Here is a 20,204-nt window from a genome sequence, read left to right as displayed (position 1 = left end):
TTATACTGTTGTAAATAGAAAAGATTATGTACGGTAAATGTTTTGTACATTATAGGAAAAAAATGCAAAATATCCTCCAATTTTAATTCGAATCGAGTCGAATTTTTACATATTTCCACGCCACCACATATTGTCCTATTTGCTTCTTTTACTTGCTTAATTAACTCTCGCTAATTAGCATTTTTTTGGAAGAAGTCAACTAGAACAACATATGGCGGTATGAGAAATATGCAAATCAAAGAACATTTTAGCAATATATGGGCCCTAGCAATTAGCTTTCTCGACTAAGAGTACTCTTTCAAACGTCTTCTGCTGATCGTATTACTAAACGAGGACGTTTAAAATTTTTGGGTGTTGAAAAAGTTTGACCCTACTTTTTTATTTCTATTGTTTGCTAATAGATGGCGCTAATAGTACCCCCTCCCCTGCCCTCTCCCCTCTTCTCCTCTGCTGTATGGCAAATAGCACAAACATAGAAATCAAGATTTTGGAGAGCAAAACATAAAATTTGCATGCATCTGATGTCGAACCGGGAACTTTTATCTTTCGGGGAGTCAACATTATTTTTTACTCAGTCGTCATATAACATGAACGCACGCAAAGATTCACATGTGCTTTTATTATTTTGTGTTCGGTAAGTACAAGTATATTCTTACATAAATTATTGTTTAATTTAATAAATTGTAAAACTCGGAGCCTGCTATACTAAAACTCCTTCTGTCTATTGAAAGCGAATGTTGCGTGCACGCGGAAATAGCACAGAAAAAATACCGGATGGAAGCAATTTAAAATCACTGGGGCAAGGTCAGTATTACGAGAACGTAAAAAACACGTGCTTCCATTCAACTTCGAAAAATAAGAATGAATGTGTACATACAGAACACATATGCTTTCTTTTCACAGTTGTAAAATCATATAAATTGTGCATGAAGTAAGTTACGAGAAGGCTCTCTCAATTAGGTACAAGTATTGTACAATTAGGTACAAATTGTTGTACAATTATTTCCCCCAGTTGCCCAGTTGGAGTTGGGGGCATAACACTGGTATTATTTGTAATCACAGTGCTTACTCATGTATTTTGTTTAATATTTTATTTCAAATTCACTGTCAGAAACTAGTGTTGCCAGTTTCTGCATGTAGGTTTATTTACTCTGTTGGTTGTCACTGTCAAGTTTTTAGTATTCGTACAGCATAAAAAGCTATAACCCCTCCCCCTCAAAATATATACATTGTATACGCCAAGATGCCCAATAGCCTGGCAACACATCATGAAAAAACATGCCAAGAAGACCCAGTGGGTTTATAAGTCAGTGCTGCCAATTCCTATTTGTAGGTTAGCTTAGCCAGTGAAAGATCATATAGTAGAATTTTTGTAGAGTGGGTGTTTGCGAGTTCCACGACGCGCTGCCCGAAGATACCCTATGCAGCGTCATCCTGATTGCAGAGAAGTCCTTCGCCTACGACGTGAAGAACGAGAGGGTCACGGAGCAGTTTTAAATTCATAAAAAATTGCCACATACTAAAAATCAACATCCAACACATTTTAGGTTATATAAAATTTGTGAAAACCTTATAATACTGAAATATTAAAACAAACGGAGTCCCCCTTGTAGGTTAGTTCGGTGCGTAAATAAAAAAAATGATAGGTTAAGTTATATCACTTAGGATCGTAAGAAAATTAAAAAAACCGTAAAAAAAAAAGATAGGTTAAGTTATATCACGTAACATCGTGATATACCTACCAAGTACGAGTGGGGAAAAAAATAAGTGCGATGAAAATTTGTACTAAAACATCGCTAAACGCTATAACATCGACAAAAAATTGTCAAAATATGTCAAAAAATGATATTCGATTGATAAAAAAAGAGGATACCTACAAAATATGATCCTCAAATAATGACGTTCAAACAGTACCTAAATAAAAAAAATAATAGGTTAAGTTATATCACTTAGGATCGTAAAAAAATTAAATAATCGTAAAAAAAGGATAGGTTAAGTTGTATCACGTAACATCATGATATACCTACCAAGTACGAGTGGGGGAAAAATGAGTATGGTGAAAATTTGTACTAAAACATCGCTAAACGCTAAAACATCGACAAAAAATTGTCAAAGTATGTCAAAAAGTGATATTCAATTGGTAAAAAAAGACCATACCTACTAAGTACTACTTTGAAACGCTCAATATGCACTACTGCCAATATCCGTTTTTTTTTCATATTGGGTAAAACTGCAACTGAAGCATATAAAATGTTACAACAGGCTTACCAACAAACTTGCCTACACTCAAGAACAGTTTACCGGTTGTTTTCTGCTTTTAAGTGTGGCAGAACTGAAACAAATGACTTGCCAAGATCAGGTCGCCCAAAAACTGTTCATCCAGAAGAATTAGTGCAAAAGGTGAAAGAAATGGTGCCAAATGACAGGAGAATTAGTGTAAGGATGATTGCAGAAGCTTTCGCAGTAAATAAAGACACAGTTCATCAGATTGTAACAGCGGACCTTAACAAAAGAAAGAAGTGTTCCCGCATTGTCCGTCACACTGCAATATCCGTCAACCAATTCTTGGGACAAAACAGAATATCAGTCATGCCACACCCTCCATATTCACCCGATTTATCCTCCTTGACTCTTGAAACGTCCCTCGTACTTATAGTTTCAAGTATATCATACCATACATACAATACAGTCGATTGAATTAAAGTGCTAAAGAATTGCTTATAAAATAAATAAATATATCATTTTTATTTTCTGACCATTTTTATTCTAATCTTTGTATGAATTACAGAGTTTAATTTAACATGGTTGCTGAAGTTTTTAATATTCTTCACAAAGAAATGCCAGAAGCGCATCACAATAGACATCGATTATTTGAGCTTCACGAACGATGCCGCCACAGTTGTTTGAAGGTAAATTTAATGGTGCTCCTGCAGCCCAATTATGATAGTACGGATAATCTACTATCTCACCTGCAGAATATACATATAAGTATAAAACAAATCTAACATGTACAAAGTATATACAATTTTACCTATTTTCAAATTTATTAATAATATATACATAATCTAAGGTACACTATCTGACCAAAAGTATCCGGACACCTACCTCTAACTCGTAATCTCACATCTAGATGTCGATATGACCTGACAACAGGTATGAAAAAAATCCGGCAGCTGAATGAAACTCTCCCCTGCAGCAAATTGTTGATCCAAACTCTCTAGCCATCTTAAACACAAAGGTTCATGGCTGCAGCAATACAAGCATTCAATTTGTCCCTGTCTTGAACGAGATCTATCCACTCTTTTCAATCCCTACCGATTTCTTTAGGTTCAACTCAACGTTAACTCTCCATCTTTGTCTTGGTCTTAGGGCCTCCCCGATGGCGCAGTGGTAGCGTCGCCGCCTTGTAATCAAGGGGTCCCGGGTTCGATACCCGGTGGAGGCACAAGTGGTACGGATCCCACTTTAAACTGTAGGTCCAGTCCCGATTAGCCTTACTGTGCATAAAGTGGACTTAAAACACCAAATCAACCCAACCCAAATCGTCTTGGTCTTAATACTAGTCTCTTACTATTAGGTTTCCCAACAAAATCCTTCAAACTCTGATACGTCTGGTGACAGTAGTTCACTTTTGATCAGATAGTGTACATTAGATATTTCTACTACAGTACATCTAATTTAAACGCGCTGCCTAGAAATTAGGCGGGTGGCAGAAGTTCGCGTTGTTGCCACGTCGGAGAACAGGCCCCGTGAGTTCGAAGATTTCGGAGAATGAAAGATCTCATTGTAGAGTTGGTCTTTATAATGCATGTGATACAAACTGACAGTATTTGTTCGAAAGTTCAGGAATGACACAAACGTGCCCCGGAGAGAGGTCGGTCTAAAGCTCAAACTAGGCAACGCAGCCCGGTGACGTTGCCACACAGTGCACTGGAACCAGCGACTTTTGTCCCGCTTTCGCTTTGCTTTTCCCACATGTGGCACCAGCGCAATTCTTCTTAGCCGCCTATTTTCATGGCTGTGCGTTTAGTTGATTGATTAGTTAGTTTTGTGTGTTGTTTATTCTAAAATTGTAATTTTCAAAGTGAACCATCCAGATATCGAATATTTCTGTCTCATGAAAAATACAATTCAATATAACAACCTATGCTTCATAATTTTTTTACTATTTCATCACTTTTACTTTTTATGACAAGCCCGCGCCTAGGATTGTGTTTTAGGGAGGGGAGAGATCTTAAAATGCGGAACCAAAAAAGGTGTGAAATGCTGTTGGAGTATTATATGTGATCACCAATGATTGTAGTACTGCAGCTAGAGGTAGACGCACAATTATGGAGTTGCAATATGATGATACAAAATAAAGGAACAAATTCAACTGGCCCGTAGACCATCCTCCGACCTGACAAACAATCTGCATCACAGTCGCTTACAAATAAAGTCTGTCACGCAGCGAACAGCTTGGTTGTTTATTGTTTACATTGAATTCTCAGAAGTATTGAAATAGTATTGTATTCGGGAAATTCAAGATGTTATCAAAAAATTATTTAATGCGCATTAACCAGTACCACTGAACAGCCATGATAATTCTATGTTGAATTTGAATTTGAATATAAAATTTTGGGTGCGTCAGCACTAAGGCTATTTTGCACCCGTCACATTATACGGGGTCCAGCCCCTTATCGTTACAAATAACAACTCTAACGTTGCGTAACTAAAATCATAAAATATTAAAATGTTCTGACTTTCGTTAAAAACTGAGGCTGTAAAGGAGCACTCAGGACAAATAAGGACAAAACACAGGACAACACAAACAAAATTATACTGGCTGTGGGGCCAGTCGCCAGAGCCTCGTTAGTCTATAGTCCAGGGTGTACTACGTGGAAGTGAGGTTGACTATTGGGTGCACTACGTGGAAGGAGCACCCCTTACACCCCGATAATTCTATGTTTAGAAAATCATATTTGTACGGGTAATCAAATTATACATATTGTCAATTATCATACAGAGTAGGATTAATCAATCTATTTTATGCATATTCTAATAACCTCTATATACGATGGATGTATGTGTGTATATATTTGTGTATGTATGTATGTTTGTTCCGGGATATAACTCGAACGCCTGGAGCGATCTCAACCAAACTTTGAACACGTATCACTTGCAATCTGGAAATAAATACTGAGGGGTTAAGACACACCTGGCATCCCTAGGGGTGAGGGTGGGAGAGGGGTGACATGTAAGAATAATCGAAAAAGACCGATATTAGTGTGGAATCCATAGTTTTCTGGGTCGATAAGATGAATTTGAATTTGAATTTAAAATTTTGGGTGCGTCAGCACTAAGGCTATTTTGCACCCGTCACATTATACGGAGGCCAGCACCTTATCGTTACACATAACAACTCTAACGTTGCATAACTAAAATCATAGAATATTCTGACTTTCGTTCAAAGCTGAGGCTGTAAAGGAGCACTCAGCACAAATAAGGACAAAACACAGGACAACACACACAAATTATACTGGCCATGGGGCCAGTCGCCAGAGCCTCGTTAGTCTTTAGTCCAGGGTGCACTACGTGGAAGTGAGGTTGACTATTGGGTGCACTACGTGGAAGGAGCACCTCGTACACCCCGGTCGATAAGATGAATAGTGACACTTCAAATGCCATTAAACTCCAAGACACCCCTGCCACGCCTAGGGGGTGGGAAGGGAGTGACATGTAAAAATAGTCAGAAACGACCGATATTAGTGTGGAATCCATTGTTTTCGGGGTCGCTAAGATGAATAGTGACACTCCCAATGCCGTTTAATTTATTTATTGTTGCTCTTGGAGGTAGAACTAGAAATGTTGTTCATAAATTGTTGTTAAATTTATATTATAGTGAATTTTTAAAAGATATGACTTTATAATCTGTATAATGTATTTTGGTCTAGGAATTAATTTGTGCGGTCGTTACGCACATATTGAAGCTGTAGTTCAAACACAAAATACATAAATACCTTAAGAAAAATATTGTCCATCGCGAGCCACCATTTTCGCCCATCTGTCAGGCAAGTTACGGATTCCGTGGCGAAAGAAGTCCTCATCCTTTGAAGCGATCCAGTCAGAGACCCATTTTTCGATATCTTCTGAAGAAGTGAACTGCTGTCCAATCAAATCGTTATTCATGCAATCGAACAAGTAGTAGTCCGAAGGAGCAACGTCTGGTGAATACGGCGGGAGGGGTAAAACTTCCCATCCGACATTTTCTAAATAGGTTTTGACCGGTTTTGCGACATGTGGGCGAGCCTTATCATGTTGAAAAATAGGTTTATCACGTCTGTTCTCCCATTCTGGTCGTTTCCTGGCCAGAGCTTGCTTCAAACGCATTAATTGTCGTCGATAACGTTCTCCATTAATAGTTTTACCCGGTTGCACCAGCTCATAGTACACCACACCTTTCATATCCCACCATATGCACAGCATAACCTTTGCACAGTGAATATCTCGTTTCGGTTGTGATGGACCTGGTTCACCTGGCTTCACCCAGGCCTTTTTTCGTTTCGGGTTCTCGTAATGGATCCACTTCTCATCGCCAGTAACAATGCGATGCAAAAAACCCTTTCTTTTTTGTCTTTGAAGCAGCAATTCGCAAATGGTTTTTCGTCTTTCAACGTCTCTGTCTTTCAATTCATGTGGCTTTTGGATCATTCCCATGGCTTTGAGGCGTTTGGAAACTGTTGTTTGATCAACGCCTAATGCTTCTGCAAGTTCTTCCTGCGTTTGACACGAATCCTGATCAAGCAATGCTCTCAATTCTTCGTCTTCAAATTTTTTTGGCTGTCCAGGTCGCTCTTGGTCTTCCAGGCCGAAATTACCACTTCTAAACCGTGCAAACCACTTCTGACACGTTCGCTCAGCTAGCGCATGGTTACCATACACTTCCACCAAAATACGATGACTTTCGGTAGCACTTTTCTGCATGTTAAAGTAATGAAGCAGAACACCCCGCAAAAACACTTTATCTGGCACGAACTACGCCATGTTCAGTTGACTACAAAATGCTGTTGTTGACGCGTCAATCAACTGCCCTATGCTACGAACGATGCGCGCTGACAGGAGTTTTCAACGCATGTGTAGATACACGGAACTGTGGGACGATACGCTCGTTACGCCATCTCTTCTCCATGCGCACGAATTAATTCCTAGACCAATACTTATACTTTTAAATACCTGTAAATAAAATTAGTTACATTTTACTGTATAACCAGGGCAACGCAGGGAAATCAGCTAGTTTAGAATATATTTGAATGTGAGTTAACAAAAAAGGGGGAAATTTTCACATCACGACTGCAGTTGGAAAAAAAGTAGGGAAGGGAGTTAAAAGAAATGGATGTTTGGTAGACTTGTATCAATGGTTACAAAACTAAAATTATCAAATATTGCAGTCTGCAGATTCCTGGAGATTGCCTCTCTTACAAGCAACACTTTCATTAATACACAAGGACAAAATCGAAACTTTGTCAAATTCTGAAAAATTGTTAATGTTAATTTTCTCGATTCTTATAAGTTCACATTTCACAGTTTGGGGCGAGAACATGGCTCATTTGCCCTGCTTTGGACGAGAGCGTATTAGATGACACTTGTACATAAGTTATGTACAAATAACAGATTTTAACACTTACCTAGAACGGTTTCGTATATTCCCTCCACAACCCGATCGTGAAATCCGACGTAAGTATACGCCTTGGTATCGGCATTGTCGCTAATGTTGAAAGAATTAACAATGATTTTGATTTCGGCTTCCTCCTCTTTTGAATCTATAACAGCCAGATGGGCGCCCTGCAGTGTGCATATGATTGACGCATTGTCCCAAGTGGTTGGTTCAGTGTGGAATATGTAGTGGCCAACCTGGTGTCCAGGTTCGTACTGGACTGCTCTGCTTTCACGCCCTTGGCGAGAATAAATAGAATTTAGAGACATTCTAATGTTATTCACGAATATTTCAAACGATTGAGACACTTGTACTGTTTCTAGTAATGGACGTAACATTTGTACTGTTTTTAGCAATGTACGTATTTATATGTATACATGTTTAGTTATTTTCATCACAATATGGAATTAAATATTGACTTAAAATTGTAAAAATATACGTTTTTAATAATACAAGATACTACACGAGCTAGATATAATACAGTATGTTTACATACATTGACATTAATTCTAAAACAATACAAAAATGTTTTTTCAACTAGTAGCGAGAGTAAAAAAACTAAAATGCTTCCCTGTGCTTTGCACCACTACATGAAGTTGTATAGGAGGTGTGGAGATAGGGCCTCACACTTTCTTGATCACGGCAGAAGGTGTGGGTTATGCTATCAGCGCCACGTCCCTGGCCGCTCTTATTCCCCTGAATTTCCTTCACTCTCTTTCTCCGTCACTCTTTTGCTCTTTCTCTCTCTCTCTTTATCTCTCTTTCGAGATTGAGAGGTAAAGAGAGAGAGAGAATGTAAAAAATTGTGGATCAAATGTCATAGATCTACATTTTTCTTCGGAAAGGAAGATAGGAAAGAAGAAAAGGATGGCTTGAAAGAAGGAAAAATGAAGGTAGAAAAGTAGGAAATAGGAATGTAGGAAAGAAGGAAAAGAAAGGAGGAAGGAAACCGAGATTGAGAGAGAGAATAGGGATAAAGAAGAAAGAGGAGATTGAGTGGGGGAAGAGAGAGAAAGAAAAAGAGGTAAAAAAAGACAGAGAAAAAGAGAGAGAGAGAGATGAAGAGAGAGAGAGAGATGAAGAAAAAAAGGGAGAGAGAGGTACCCACTTTATACGACACTGGGTGGGCGCCGGAGCCGCTTGAACAGATCCCGCTTCTCCCCGCCGGGAATCGAACAATAATGACTTATTAGCAGTGGGTAGGATAAGGGTTAGCAATGGGCTGATCGACTGGGAGTCTCTAGTTTGTAACAATCAGGAGGCGATGCTTGAGCATCATTATCTGTTGTTGACAAAAATTGTAAGTAAACAGCAATTTCAAGTTTTTGACAATAGCAGAAGCAAACAGTTGGGAGGTGTAAAATTGGAAAACAAAACATTGTTCGGATGACAGAAAACTTGAACTTAACTCAATTGGAGGGTTTAAGAAAAGATAATTTGTTTAACGTCGCTTCGGACTTTCTCAAGAAATTCACCCAATTCTTTCGGTCACATGGGGACATGTAGTTATAGCGCGAATATGTTGTATATAATGAGAAATGTTTTGAAATATCGAAATAATATGTAAAAATAACTTAAATATGTAAAATACGAGCCAAATCTTAATTTATGTACAAATATGGAAAATAAAAACTGAGTATTTCAAGTCTACATGACATGATGTGAAAAGATAATACAAAATATAACTGATTTCAGCTTCATACATAAATATGCATTTACATACAAATCGTACCCAGTTATTTGAAACCGGTGTACAGTACAGTGATGTAATCTGCAAATTTGACTTGGTTTACTGCAACAATGCTTAATTATTATATATTAATTAATTATAACAGAAATAAATCACCAATACAGGCATGGAAGTAAAGCAAAAACAATTTCTATATTTTACATAAAAATTCCCCTTTTTATGCAAAATTGGACCTGGATTTCCTGCACGAAAGAAAATTTCCCTCCTAGTGGCAACACTGCCTCTGCGAAGCGCGGGATAGAAAAAGAAAGAATGAGCCGTTTTCTTGCGCCAACGCTTTTTCCAGAGGTGGAACTTCCTTTAAATAGCAACTCGGTTCGGATCCCTCGGCCGACGGGCACGGGCACGCTTAATGCGGAACTGCTCGAGGTTGGCGGCAGTGTGGTTCCTATTAAATCGATCTAGGGCATGATTGCGGTCCTTGATGGCTGCACTGATCTCCGTTGTCCACCAGAGGACTGGGCGTCGCCTCGCAGGTCCACTGGGATGTGGAATGGAGGTGCGTGCAGCATCATGAATTCGTGATACAAATATATCTAAGGCGTCGATTGGTGGTAGAGTCGACGCTAGATCGACTTCAAGGTCCACTGCACGCTCAAAGGCACCCCAGTCTGAACGACTGAGATGCCAGTGAGGGTGTTGTTCACGTGAGTGCTGAAGATGTTCCAGAGTAAGAAAGAGTGGGAAGTGGTCACTCCCACAGAGATCAGGGTGAGGACTCCAAGATGTGGTAGGAGCAAGGCTGGGACTACAGAAGGACAAGTCCAACGCAGAGTGTGTGCCTGAGGAAGGACTGAAATATGTGGGAGTCCCATCATTCAGCAACGTTAAAGCTGATGCCTCACGGAATTGATCTACAATTTGACCCCGGGGCTCTGTACGAACGGAGCCCCACAAACGATGGTAGGAATTAAAATCGCCCAAAAGAACTACAGGAGACGGAAGTTGCTCGAATATAGTCAGGAGGTCCTCAAGAGAGAATCGCTCCTCCCTTGTGATGTAGACACAGCAAACGGATATAGGCTGTGGTAGATGGACACGCACGGCGACAGCTTGGAGGGGGGTGGTGAGAAAGATTGGCGTTGAGTGGATGTTATCTCGAACACCGATTGCAACACCACCGTGTGCACGACGACCCTCAGGAAGCTTGTCGGTGCGGTAAAGCGTGTATCCGTTCAAAATCGCTGATTCATTTGGACGAAAATGTGTCTCTTGGAGACATATGATGGCAGGGTCAAATTCAGATATAAGAATTTGCAGTTCCTCGAGATGCGTTCGGAAACCGTTAAGGTTCCATTGGAGACAATAAGCCATATCTGTAGGTAAGATTGTTACCTTTTAAGGCGTACTCTATTTCTAGGCCCTGTCACCTTGATAAATTCTTCATCCGCGGCTTCGTCCTGTATCATGTCCTCGGGTAAGGACACAGAGGGCGAAGGGGATGAAGGGGGAGTGGGGGCGGGTGCTTTTAGCGCCCGCCGGGCAGCTTTGAGCTGCGCCTTAAGTTTCAGGGTGGTGGCTGTCACCCTGACTGGAGAGCTAGTAGACTTCAGAAAATGTTCTTTATTATACACTTGCTTGAATTTCTTCTCTGTGGAGCGAGTAGTGGTTGCTGATTTCTTCGGAGCGGGGTGAGCTGCTCCGGGAATACTTGTTGTCTGAGTGGACACGTCGCTGGTTTGGACGCCAATACTGCGACGGGCAAGAGCATTTGAAGCAGCTGTAGCGAATGGCACAGGTAGAGGAGTGCGTACACTTTCACGGAGACGTCTTTTTGCTTCGCCGGCAGAGATTTTCTCTGTCACAACCAACTCTCGGATCTTCTTTTCCTCTTGGAAAGAGGGGCAGTCGCGATGCCAGACTGGGTGCTTGCCTTTGCAATTGACGCATGAGGGACCAGATGAGCAAGGCTCGGTCCCATGGTCAGGCTCGCTACATTTGCCACAAATAGCAGTGGTGGCTTTGCAAGAAGGCTGAGTGTGCCCGAAGTCCTGGCATTTGAAACATCGCATCGGGTTCGGGATGCACGGCCGGACATGGAGGTTGTAATAACCAGCCCGTACCTCATCCGGGAGAGTGGTCGTTTTAAAGGTGAGAATGAGCGAAGCTGTCGGTAAAGTTCTCCGGATTTTTTGGTCTTGATTCGCTGCACTGCTGTTACATGTTGATCGGAGAGCTCTTGAAGGATTTCTTCTTCTGTGCAATTCAAAAGATCCCAGTGACGTATAACACCTTTACAACTGTTCAGTTGACGGTGAGGTTCTACCTGAACAGGAAAGTCGCCCAAGGTCGTAAGCTTAAGGAGGAGGTTAGTCTGGCGATCTGTACTGGTCTGGATGAGAAGGCTTCCGTTGCGCAGTTTTTTGATGTCAGGGACATCACTTCCAGCGGCATAGTCCACTTGCTTCTTTATAAGGAATGGTGACAGGTCCTTTAATGTTTTTGCTCCATTTCTCTTCGTGCTTGTACATTCATCGTTCGTCTCTTTCTTTTCCACAATGCTTATTACAAGGTAACGCGGCACTGACGTGACGTTCCCTGTCTTTTCCAATAAACTCGTCGGGCTCAAAGGACTCCGACGCTTTGAGGGTTTCCCCCCGTTAAAAGGTGATTTAGTTCCCATAAACTAAGATTTTTAAGTGGAGGGTCCATAAATTGTCGCCTCGACATGCCCTCTATGCCGAGGAAGGCCTACCCCCAAAAATGGAGGCTACTCGAGGACCAAACCGAAATCCCCGAGGCCACGTTCGCGACTGCACCTACCCCTGCAGCCAACACTGTCCCATCGGCACGTGCAACTCACACCTTGGGATAGGGGTTTTATATCGAGGTTGTCTCCTCTAGCAGGACCCTTAGTTATAGGGAGGTCAAAGATATGGAGATGAATGACGTGATGGAATGGTGAAAACGTGAGATATGGATGTGAAGAATGAGTGCAATGATGAGATGAAAATGACCCCCCTACCTAAGTTTCTTAGAGGGAGGTCAAAGATATGGAGATGAATGACGTGATGGAATGGTGAAAACGTGAGATATGGATATGAAGAATGGGTGAAATGACGAGATGAAAATTGACCTCCCTACTAAGCCCCCTCGCCCCGTCAAGGCAGTCCTACATGGAGGGGGACTGTCCCATCGGCACGTGCAACTCACACCTTGGGATAGGGTTTTTTTTATCGAGGTTGTCTCCTCTAGCAGGACCCTTAGTTAAAGGGAGGTCAAAGATATGGAGATGAATGACGTGATGGAATGGTGAAAAAACCCACCTAAGTCTTCTTGAATTAATTATTCTAATAATATTTGGACATGAATACAAATTATGTAGTTCTAAATTATGTAACCTTATCCACTCACCTCTCTCCTCATCCCTTTTAGGTCCAAATATTTTCCTAAGGATCTTATTTTCAAATACTCTCAATTTATGTTCCATTTTCAATGTAAGAGACCAAGTTTCACGCCCATATAATACTACAGGCAAAATTACTGTTTTGTATATTTTAACTTTTAGTTTCTTAGATATTAAACGAGAAGACAAAAGTTTGTGAAGAGAGAAGTAACATGCATTTCCTGAATTAAGCCTACTTTTTATTTCCTCTTTAATATAATTTTCATTTGTTAATATTACTCCTAAGTATTTGAATTTGGAAACTGGTTCAAACGAGTTGTTATCAATAATTAGATTTGTATTATTACCTAACACTTGGTTTCGGCCTGTAAGCATATATTTAGTTTTCTCTTTGTTAACTTCCAAACCTCTCTCTTTAGCAGTTTGGAAAAATATTTTAGCATTATGCTTAATTGTATTCACATCATCCCCCAGTAAGTCTACATCATCTGCATATGCTAACAACTGAGTCACACCATTTAATTTTAGTCCTTCTTTTACCTTCCTTACAGCATATTCTAAGGCAAAATTAAAGAGCAATGGAGATAATGCATCTCCTTGTTTTAAGCCATCATGAATTGTAAATTTGTCAGACATATTAATACCCACACGAATTTTACTTTCTGTTTCACTGGTGCATATTTTTATCATACTAACAAGCTTCTTAGGTATTCCAAACTCTACTAATATATTATATAATATATTTATAATTTATATAAGTGCGGTTAACATGGAGAATACACCACATGCTGAAATATAGCTAATTTTTTTGCACAAGGTGTAAATATGAGAAGAAAACGTTGAGACTTGAACAGTTTCCCCATTAACGCATCTAATATAGTAATTCAGTCATTCACAATCTTTTTGATTGATTAATTTGATTTACTTGGCTTTTCTGTCACTTTTAGCTAATTGCGAAGAACATTATGAATGCTGATGAGATGAATGGAATTGATGCAAGGACAATCACAAATATATTTGGACATACACACAAACCCCACAGAGGTATATACTGGCTGAATATTCACACACCAGAGCTTCGCTAGTCCCCAAAGATATCACCGTCTTCTGTTTTGTTTATCGTTATCCAAGTTTAACATTCAACGATCTCTCTCAATGCAATTACAAAAGGAATGTATTCATAGAACACTACTCTTCCCATGTATCAAGTCACGGCCAGCTCCATTACATGCCGGAATCACGAAATTTGGCAACGTTGTCTCGCCGGTCTAAACATCAAGCTACATAGCATGGGCGCGAATAGCAAAATTCTTAAGGAACCAAGGAAATCTGTGTAAAATGTTCTTTGTTTCAAATCTAGACAACAGATTGATATTACGATGTAAGTGAAAGACATACGTTAACAATAAGAATATATATTTGCCGTTAAATAACTTGAAATAAGCAGAAAATAGAAGGTCAACTTTGCATTTCATACGCAGCATGGAACTTTCCAATAATGTGTAGTTTGCCTTTATTTTATTTGTTAGCATTTCGGAATGACATTCGAACCTCTTTAACAACTAAATATTTAAATGACCTAACACACTGGCCTTAAAGTTCTAAAAGTAAGGCCTTCCAAGTAGTTGTGGATGTGATAAACATATAGCCCATATATGTACGAGGCTAAAATAATGCCGAGTACTGGTTACTATGTACTCCCTGCGAGGAAGTGTAAAATTTTGCATGGCTTAGAAATGAGAAGGTATTACATTTCCGTTGTTTTTCTCTTGCGGATATATGCTACAGTGAAGGAATTAGTGTTTTTTTGTTGTACTCTTTTTGTTAGGTTAGGCAGTTTTATGCTCTTAGAGGTTTGTTTAAGTTTGTATGGTTTTCAGAATTCTTGTTTGATAGTTGTACGAGGGGGTGCTGATAAGTTCCTGGCTTTGCTCTCTTCCCATCATTTCCCATTCGCGATTCATATCTCATTTGAAAGTGTGTAATATTAGTATGTTATGGGCCAAGAATAATATTCTCTCCCGTAATAGCTTCTTTCTATTTTTCGGGTTTGAAGTAGTCATGGCGGAGGCACAAATCAGTTTCACGACGCCGGAGGTTCGGGGTGTGATCAAGTTTCTGTTCCTCCAAGGAAAGTCTGCAAAGGACATTCACGGTGAGATGTCACAAACACTGGAAGATAAGTGTCCTTCATACAGCACCATGAAAACCTGGATAGCTCGATTCAGGACTGGATATTTCAGCGTCGAAGACGAGGTCCGCAGTGGGCATCCTTCGTCAGTGACGGATCCGGCAACATGTGATGCTGTGCATGACATGATTCTTATGGATCGGCGAATATCAGCCAAAAAGATTGCCGAGATAATGAACATCCCCCGGGAACGTGTAGGATTCATCATACATGATGTACTGGAAATGAGAAAACTTTCTGCCCAATGGGTTCCGAAATGCTTGAACAGTGATCAGAAACGGCAGAGAGTGAAGTCATCGGATGCCATTTTGGCTCGGTTTCGTTCGGGTGAAGAGGCTTTCTTGGGCAGATTAGTGACTGAGGATGAAACGTGGCTACATATCTATGATCCCGAGACCAAGGATCAGTCCATGGGATGACGCCACAAGAAGTTACCCCGTCCGAAGAAGTTTCGTGCACAAAAGTCACCCAAGAAGGTGTTGGTGTCAATGTTTTGGGTTGACTACCTCCAGGTTGGTTCTACGATAACTGGTGAATACTACGCAATCCTTCTGGGTCAATTAATGGAGGTTATCAAGAAAAAAACGCCGAGGAAAATTGACGAAAGGTATCTTGTTTTTAAAGGACAATGCCCCCGTACACAAGGCCAACATTGTGATGGACAAATTCCATTCCCTGGATTTGGAATTGGTCGAACACCCACCCTATTCACCTGATTTAGCCCCCTCTGATTATCACCTGTTCCCACACCTGAAAAAAATATCTAAAGGACATCGATTTAATGTCATTTCTGACATGATCGTAGCCACACAGAGCTGGTTTCAGGAGCAATCAAGGAACTTGTATTTGCAGGGGCTACAGAAGTTGCAGAACAGATATGCTAAATGTGTTAGGCTTAGGGAGGAATATGTTGAATAAATATGTAGTACCATCTCTCTATCTCAATTATTTCTGTGTAAAGTCAGGAACATATTACTACCCCCTCGTAGTTTAACCCTTGTACTTAATACAAGTAAAAGCTTAGCGTGTGGTGCCTCATGAACACAACTTTTCTCAGCGTCAGCTTGGAATTTGCTTTTGCGTAAACATGTTTTAAGTCTCTGTGTCATGGTTGTAGATTTTCGACGTTGCTAATTTATTTTGCACATGATGGTTAAGAATATTAATGACATCAATATTGGATATTTATTATATTCGATGATTCATCACTTGTGAAACGTACGGAATGCTCCGTGAAATGCTGGTATGTGGCTCAAGAAATGTAATGTATTTCTCTAACAACTTAATGACATACTGCTTTACTTATGAAAAATAACGCTGAATACACTACTGAGTACAATTTTAGCGAATGATGTGATTACTGGATGAATAGGCTACATAAAATTATTACTTTTTTACGTATGTAAGTTCATTATCTAATGTTTCTTCCGAGTGACATCGGCCGGCTGACGTCACTGTTTACAGGGTTGCCAAATTGAAGGCTCCGGCCTCCAATCAAGCTGACCGTGGTGCAGTATATACTACTACTACACAGAGGGCGTAGTGGTAGCGTCGTCGCCTTGTAATCAAAGGGTCCCGAGCTCGATTCCCGGTGGAGGCACATAGTGGTTCTGATTCCACTTTAAACTGTAAGTCCAGTCCCGATTAGCCTTACTGTGCATAAAGAGGATTTAAAACACCAACTCAATCAATCAATCAATCAAAACATACTACTACACAGAGGCTGCAATTGTCATTATTTTGGAATGGAGTTTCTTGTATTTAACGTCGCTTTTCTGTATCTTTCGCCTAATTGCGGCGATGAAGATAAATGGTTTGATTGATTTTCAAATTTTATTTTGCCTTCTTTGCCACTTTTGGCTAATAGTGAAGATGAAGGGCAAAGGTGATGAGATGAAATTGATGAAGGGACAATCAGAAACACATGTGAATGGGGCTCAAGCCCAGCAAAAGATTATACTGGATGTGAGTGAATCTTAGTAATCTGCAAAAAACAGTCCATGTGTACTACGTGGAAGAGAGATTGACATTTGATGTCATATGCCCTATTTCCCTTACTCTATTACAAACCTACTGTTATAGTTTTACGAAGCACTGTATAATTCAACTTTCATTCAAGTGTATCATACTTTTGGGCCACCCCGTGTATATAAAAAGAACCATCGTACCTGGTAATATTGGATTACTCAATTCATCGGCTGATACGAGCGTAGAAATCAGCACAAGAGCAGCAATAACTCTCTCCATGGCTTCTGAAGAATATTTCTACAACGAGTAAAGAAAAAGTTTTCATTGAAGTTTATTCATTCCGGAAGGAGAATTTTACAGCTTTATTAAAACGAATCAAGTAGATAGATGGGCACCAGACAGATTTTTTTTTTCAGATTTAACCCCTCTTGAAGTTTTCAGAAACTAAGTATAATACCTAGGTATTACAATGTGTGTGATCTTCAAGTATAGACATGTGGTTAAGTGGAAATTTATCTAGTCTTAAATACAGTAAAATCTCGTTAATCCGGACCCCGATAAGCCGGACTTCGCTTAATCCGGATAGGCAAAAGGAGAAAAAGAAAGAAAAAAAGCAGAATGCAAGGTTTTAAATGTCGCTAGAAGTCAACACGAGAACTTCCCAAAGAAAAGGCATCAACCACTGATGAAATTCTGTTTCCCGCAGATTGTGTACTGTACTGTATAGTGTATTTAGGCTTATACCCTTTAAATATATAATAAACGTGTTTGTTTGCTATAAACAAAGTTTTATGCACATTCTACTGTTCTTTTAGTTTATTGCAGTTAATCCTGACTTTCGTTAAACCAGTCAACTTATCCCCCAATAGTCCGGATTAACGAGGTTTTACTGTATTAAAATATCGCCTCTTTATGCAGTGCTGTACATCACTCTCTGCCATTTGCAATAAAAATAAGCCGTTGTGATATCGGCCGATAGCAACAGTCACATACGATATTTGCAAAGAAGGGAAGAGTAGAAGAAAAAAAATTCGAATCCACAACCCTCCTTCCCCGCTTGAATGTAGATAAAACAAAACAAATTCCCGCCTGTCTTTCCCAAGAACCCGCATTCATCTGGTCAGGAAACACCCATAATGGTAGTAATGTTGGTTTTATAAATGTCCATCTTTCTTACCTCACGAGTTTGGGAGCAGGAATTGGAAACGAATGATTTCTTTCATTTCCACACAGCCTTTACCAAGTTGTTACATGCCTTTGAGAAGTTTGGTCCCAGCTCACTTTGCCTTTGATCTTGTCAATCATCTGATTTCCAGGAGGGTGGGGGGTTTGTCCGGCATTTCTAGGAAAACCTACATACCGAACTGCTTCCAATCTGCCACAAGGAAGACTGAACACTTTGGAAAGGACAAATGCTGTTCTTGACCTTGCGTCTAGCAACTCAAAAACAATGGCATCGGTGGGAAAATTTCAACCGATACTTACCGATATCGGCTCAGCCCTAGTTAAAATACTTGCAGGAGCTTGCTAACAAGATAATTTATCACCTCACTTTACTAACTGAAGTAAGCACCTGTGACAGTGATATATATTCATGAGAGATACGTATCTTCAGTCCATCGCATCGCTTGTTCCGATTGGTTGAATACCTACATGATAACACACACGAAAAAGATTGGTTTTCTGTACAAAAAAGTAGAAAGTCACCAAACATGTGCTTGACGTCACGTGAAAACCTCAGCGGCAACTGATGGCTCTCAAGGGCTAGTAGTAAAAATGGGGTAATAGAGAGGATTACACCAATAAGTTACAACACCTACTTGTTTTAACAATGAAACTCAACTTCTCTTGAGTATCAAATAGATCTTTCAACACTAAGACTACAAACCTGTCAACGATGTCCTCGTTTCTTTTTAAGTAGGTTGAAGTAACAATTGTTTCTGAATTGCAATATTCACTAAGAAACAAAGTATCTCGTGTGAAATTGCATTCCTGAGGTTTCTTATCTATTAGAGACATGAAAGCTTCATTCCATGGACGTTTAAAATTCACATTGTAGCACTCCTTTACTACCGCTGATTGCCTGGCCTGGACATCGGTGTTTGTGAATGTCCCTTTATCAATTTCATTGCATAACCATTGGGACCTCGCCGATGGCGCAGTGGCAGCGTCGTTGCCTTGTAATCAAGGGGTCCCGGGTTCGATAACCGGTGGAGGCACAAGTGGTTCGGATCCCACTTTCCAGTCCCGATTAGCCTTACTGTGCGTAAAATGGACTTAAAACAACATATCAATCAATCATTGTATCACCACTCATTGCCATCTTCGCGATTAGCCAAAAGTAGCACAAAAGCGAAGTAAAATAAACCAAATCACTACCGCTGATTGTTAGTGCTTCGGTAGAATGCTCCCAATGTAAAACATCCTTAATTTTGTCTTTACAAATAGAAAATGGTGTTTCTAACCAAAACTTATCCTAAATCATAAACGGGATTAATACTTATCTTGAGACCGTACGAAAGGAAACTACACGAGTATCAAGCAATCAATGTTTGTTGTCTATGGTCCATCATTTTTCTATAAATCTCGTAAATAAATTCGCATATGGTCCAGAAGTTGTGCCTATCATTGCATCACAAGTACTTCTCCAGAATAATTCGAAAATGTGATGCCGACACGAAATGTAGAGTATATCACGGTCAAACATTTACTCAAGATTTAGAGGACAACATGTGCACATAGTGGTTTGGATCCCACTTTAAACTGTAGTTCCAGTCCCGACTAGCCTTTCTGTGCATAAAGTGGACTTAAAGCAACAATTAAATCAATCAATCAATCAATCAATCAATCAACATGTTCATCCTTTATACACCAGCAGATGGTATAAATGGCGGATTTAATTGTATTCTCATCTCTGTGCGGCACATGAGAACTCACTAAAATCTTAACCCATATACTTGTTGTAACTTGTAATCTGTGTCTGAACATAGAAAATTGCCTTACTGGCTCTAAGACTTGAATTGAACTGATTGAGAGTTGTTGAGTGACGCTGGTGTACCATCTATATATACAGGCCACAGAACTTTCTAGATGGTTCTAGACCAATGGTTCTCAACTTTTTTTCAGTACTGGACCCACCTTGAATGATATTACACTTCATGAGATCCATAAGTTCTTTAAGGAGCCCTCTTTTAGGATTACTTAAACAAATTACACATACTTCATTCAATAAAAGTAAGTATGTAATTTGAAAGAC

General features: G+C 39.8%; 1 protein-coding gene across 1 annotated transcript; it reads right to left on the bottom strand.

Annotated features, from left to right (window-relative positions):
• Positions 1–2,814: 2,814 nt before the first annotated feature.
• Positions 2,815–18,488, bottom strand: LOC145996423 (hemolymph lipopolysaccharide-binding protein-like). The gene is made up of 4 exons (XM_083132889.1): positions 18,434–18,488; positions 17,149–17,245; positions 7,665–7,931; positions 2,815–2,969 (listed from the first exon to the last, which is right to left on the bottom strand). The coding sequence occupies exons 2-4, from the start codon at positions 17,225–17,227 to the stop codon at positions 2,818–2,820; spliced, it is 498 nt and encodes a 165-aa protein (XP_082989015.1). The 5' UTR covers positions 17,228–17,245; positions 18,434–18,488; the 3' UTR covers positions 2,815–2,817.
• Positions 18,489–20,204: the final 1,716 nt, after the last annotated feature.

Source organism: Lepisma saccharinum, chromosome 12, assembly GCF_977018435.1.
Source record: "Lepisma saccharinum chromosome 12, izLepSacc3.1, whole genome shotgun sequence".
In the NCBI taxonomy this organism is placed as follows: domain Eukaryota; kingdom Metazoa; phylum Arthropoda; class Insecta; order Zygentoma; family Lepismatidae; genus Lepisma; species Lepisma saccharinum.
The sequence above is the reverse complement of the archived record's forward strand: the minus strand, read 5'-3'. Positions and strand labels throughout refer to the sequence as shown.

Coding starts and splice junctions, on each gene's coding strand:
- LOC145996423 (XM_083132889.1), bottom strand. CDS start 17,227: ATGGAGAGAGTTATTGCTGCTCTTGTGCTGATTTCTACGCTCGTATCA. Junction 7,932..17,148: donor GAGTAATCCAATATTACCAG/GTACGATGGTTC, acceptor ATTCTCGCCAAG/GGCGTGAAAGCAGAGCAGTC. Junction 2,970..7,664: donor AATATACGAAACCGTTCTAG/GTAAGTGTTAAA, acceptor TATATTCTGCAG/GTGAGATAGTAGATTATCCG.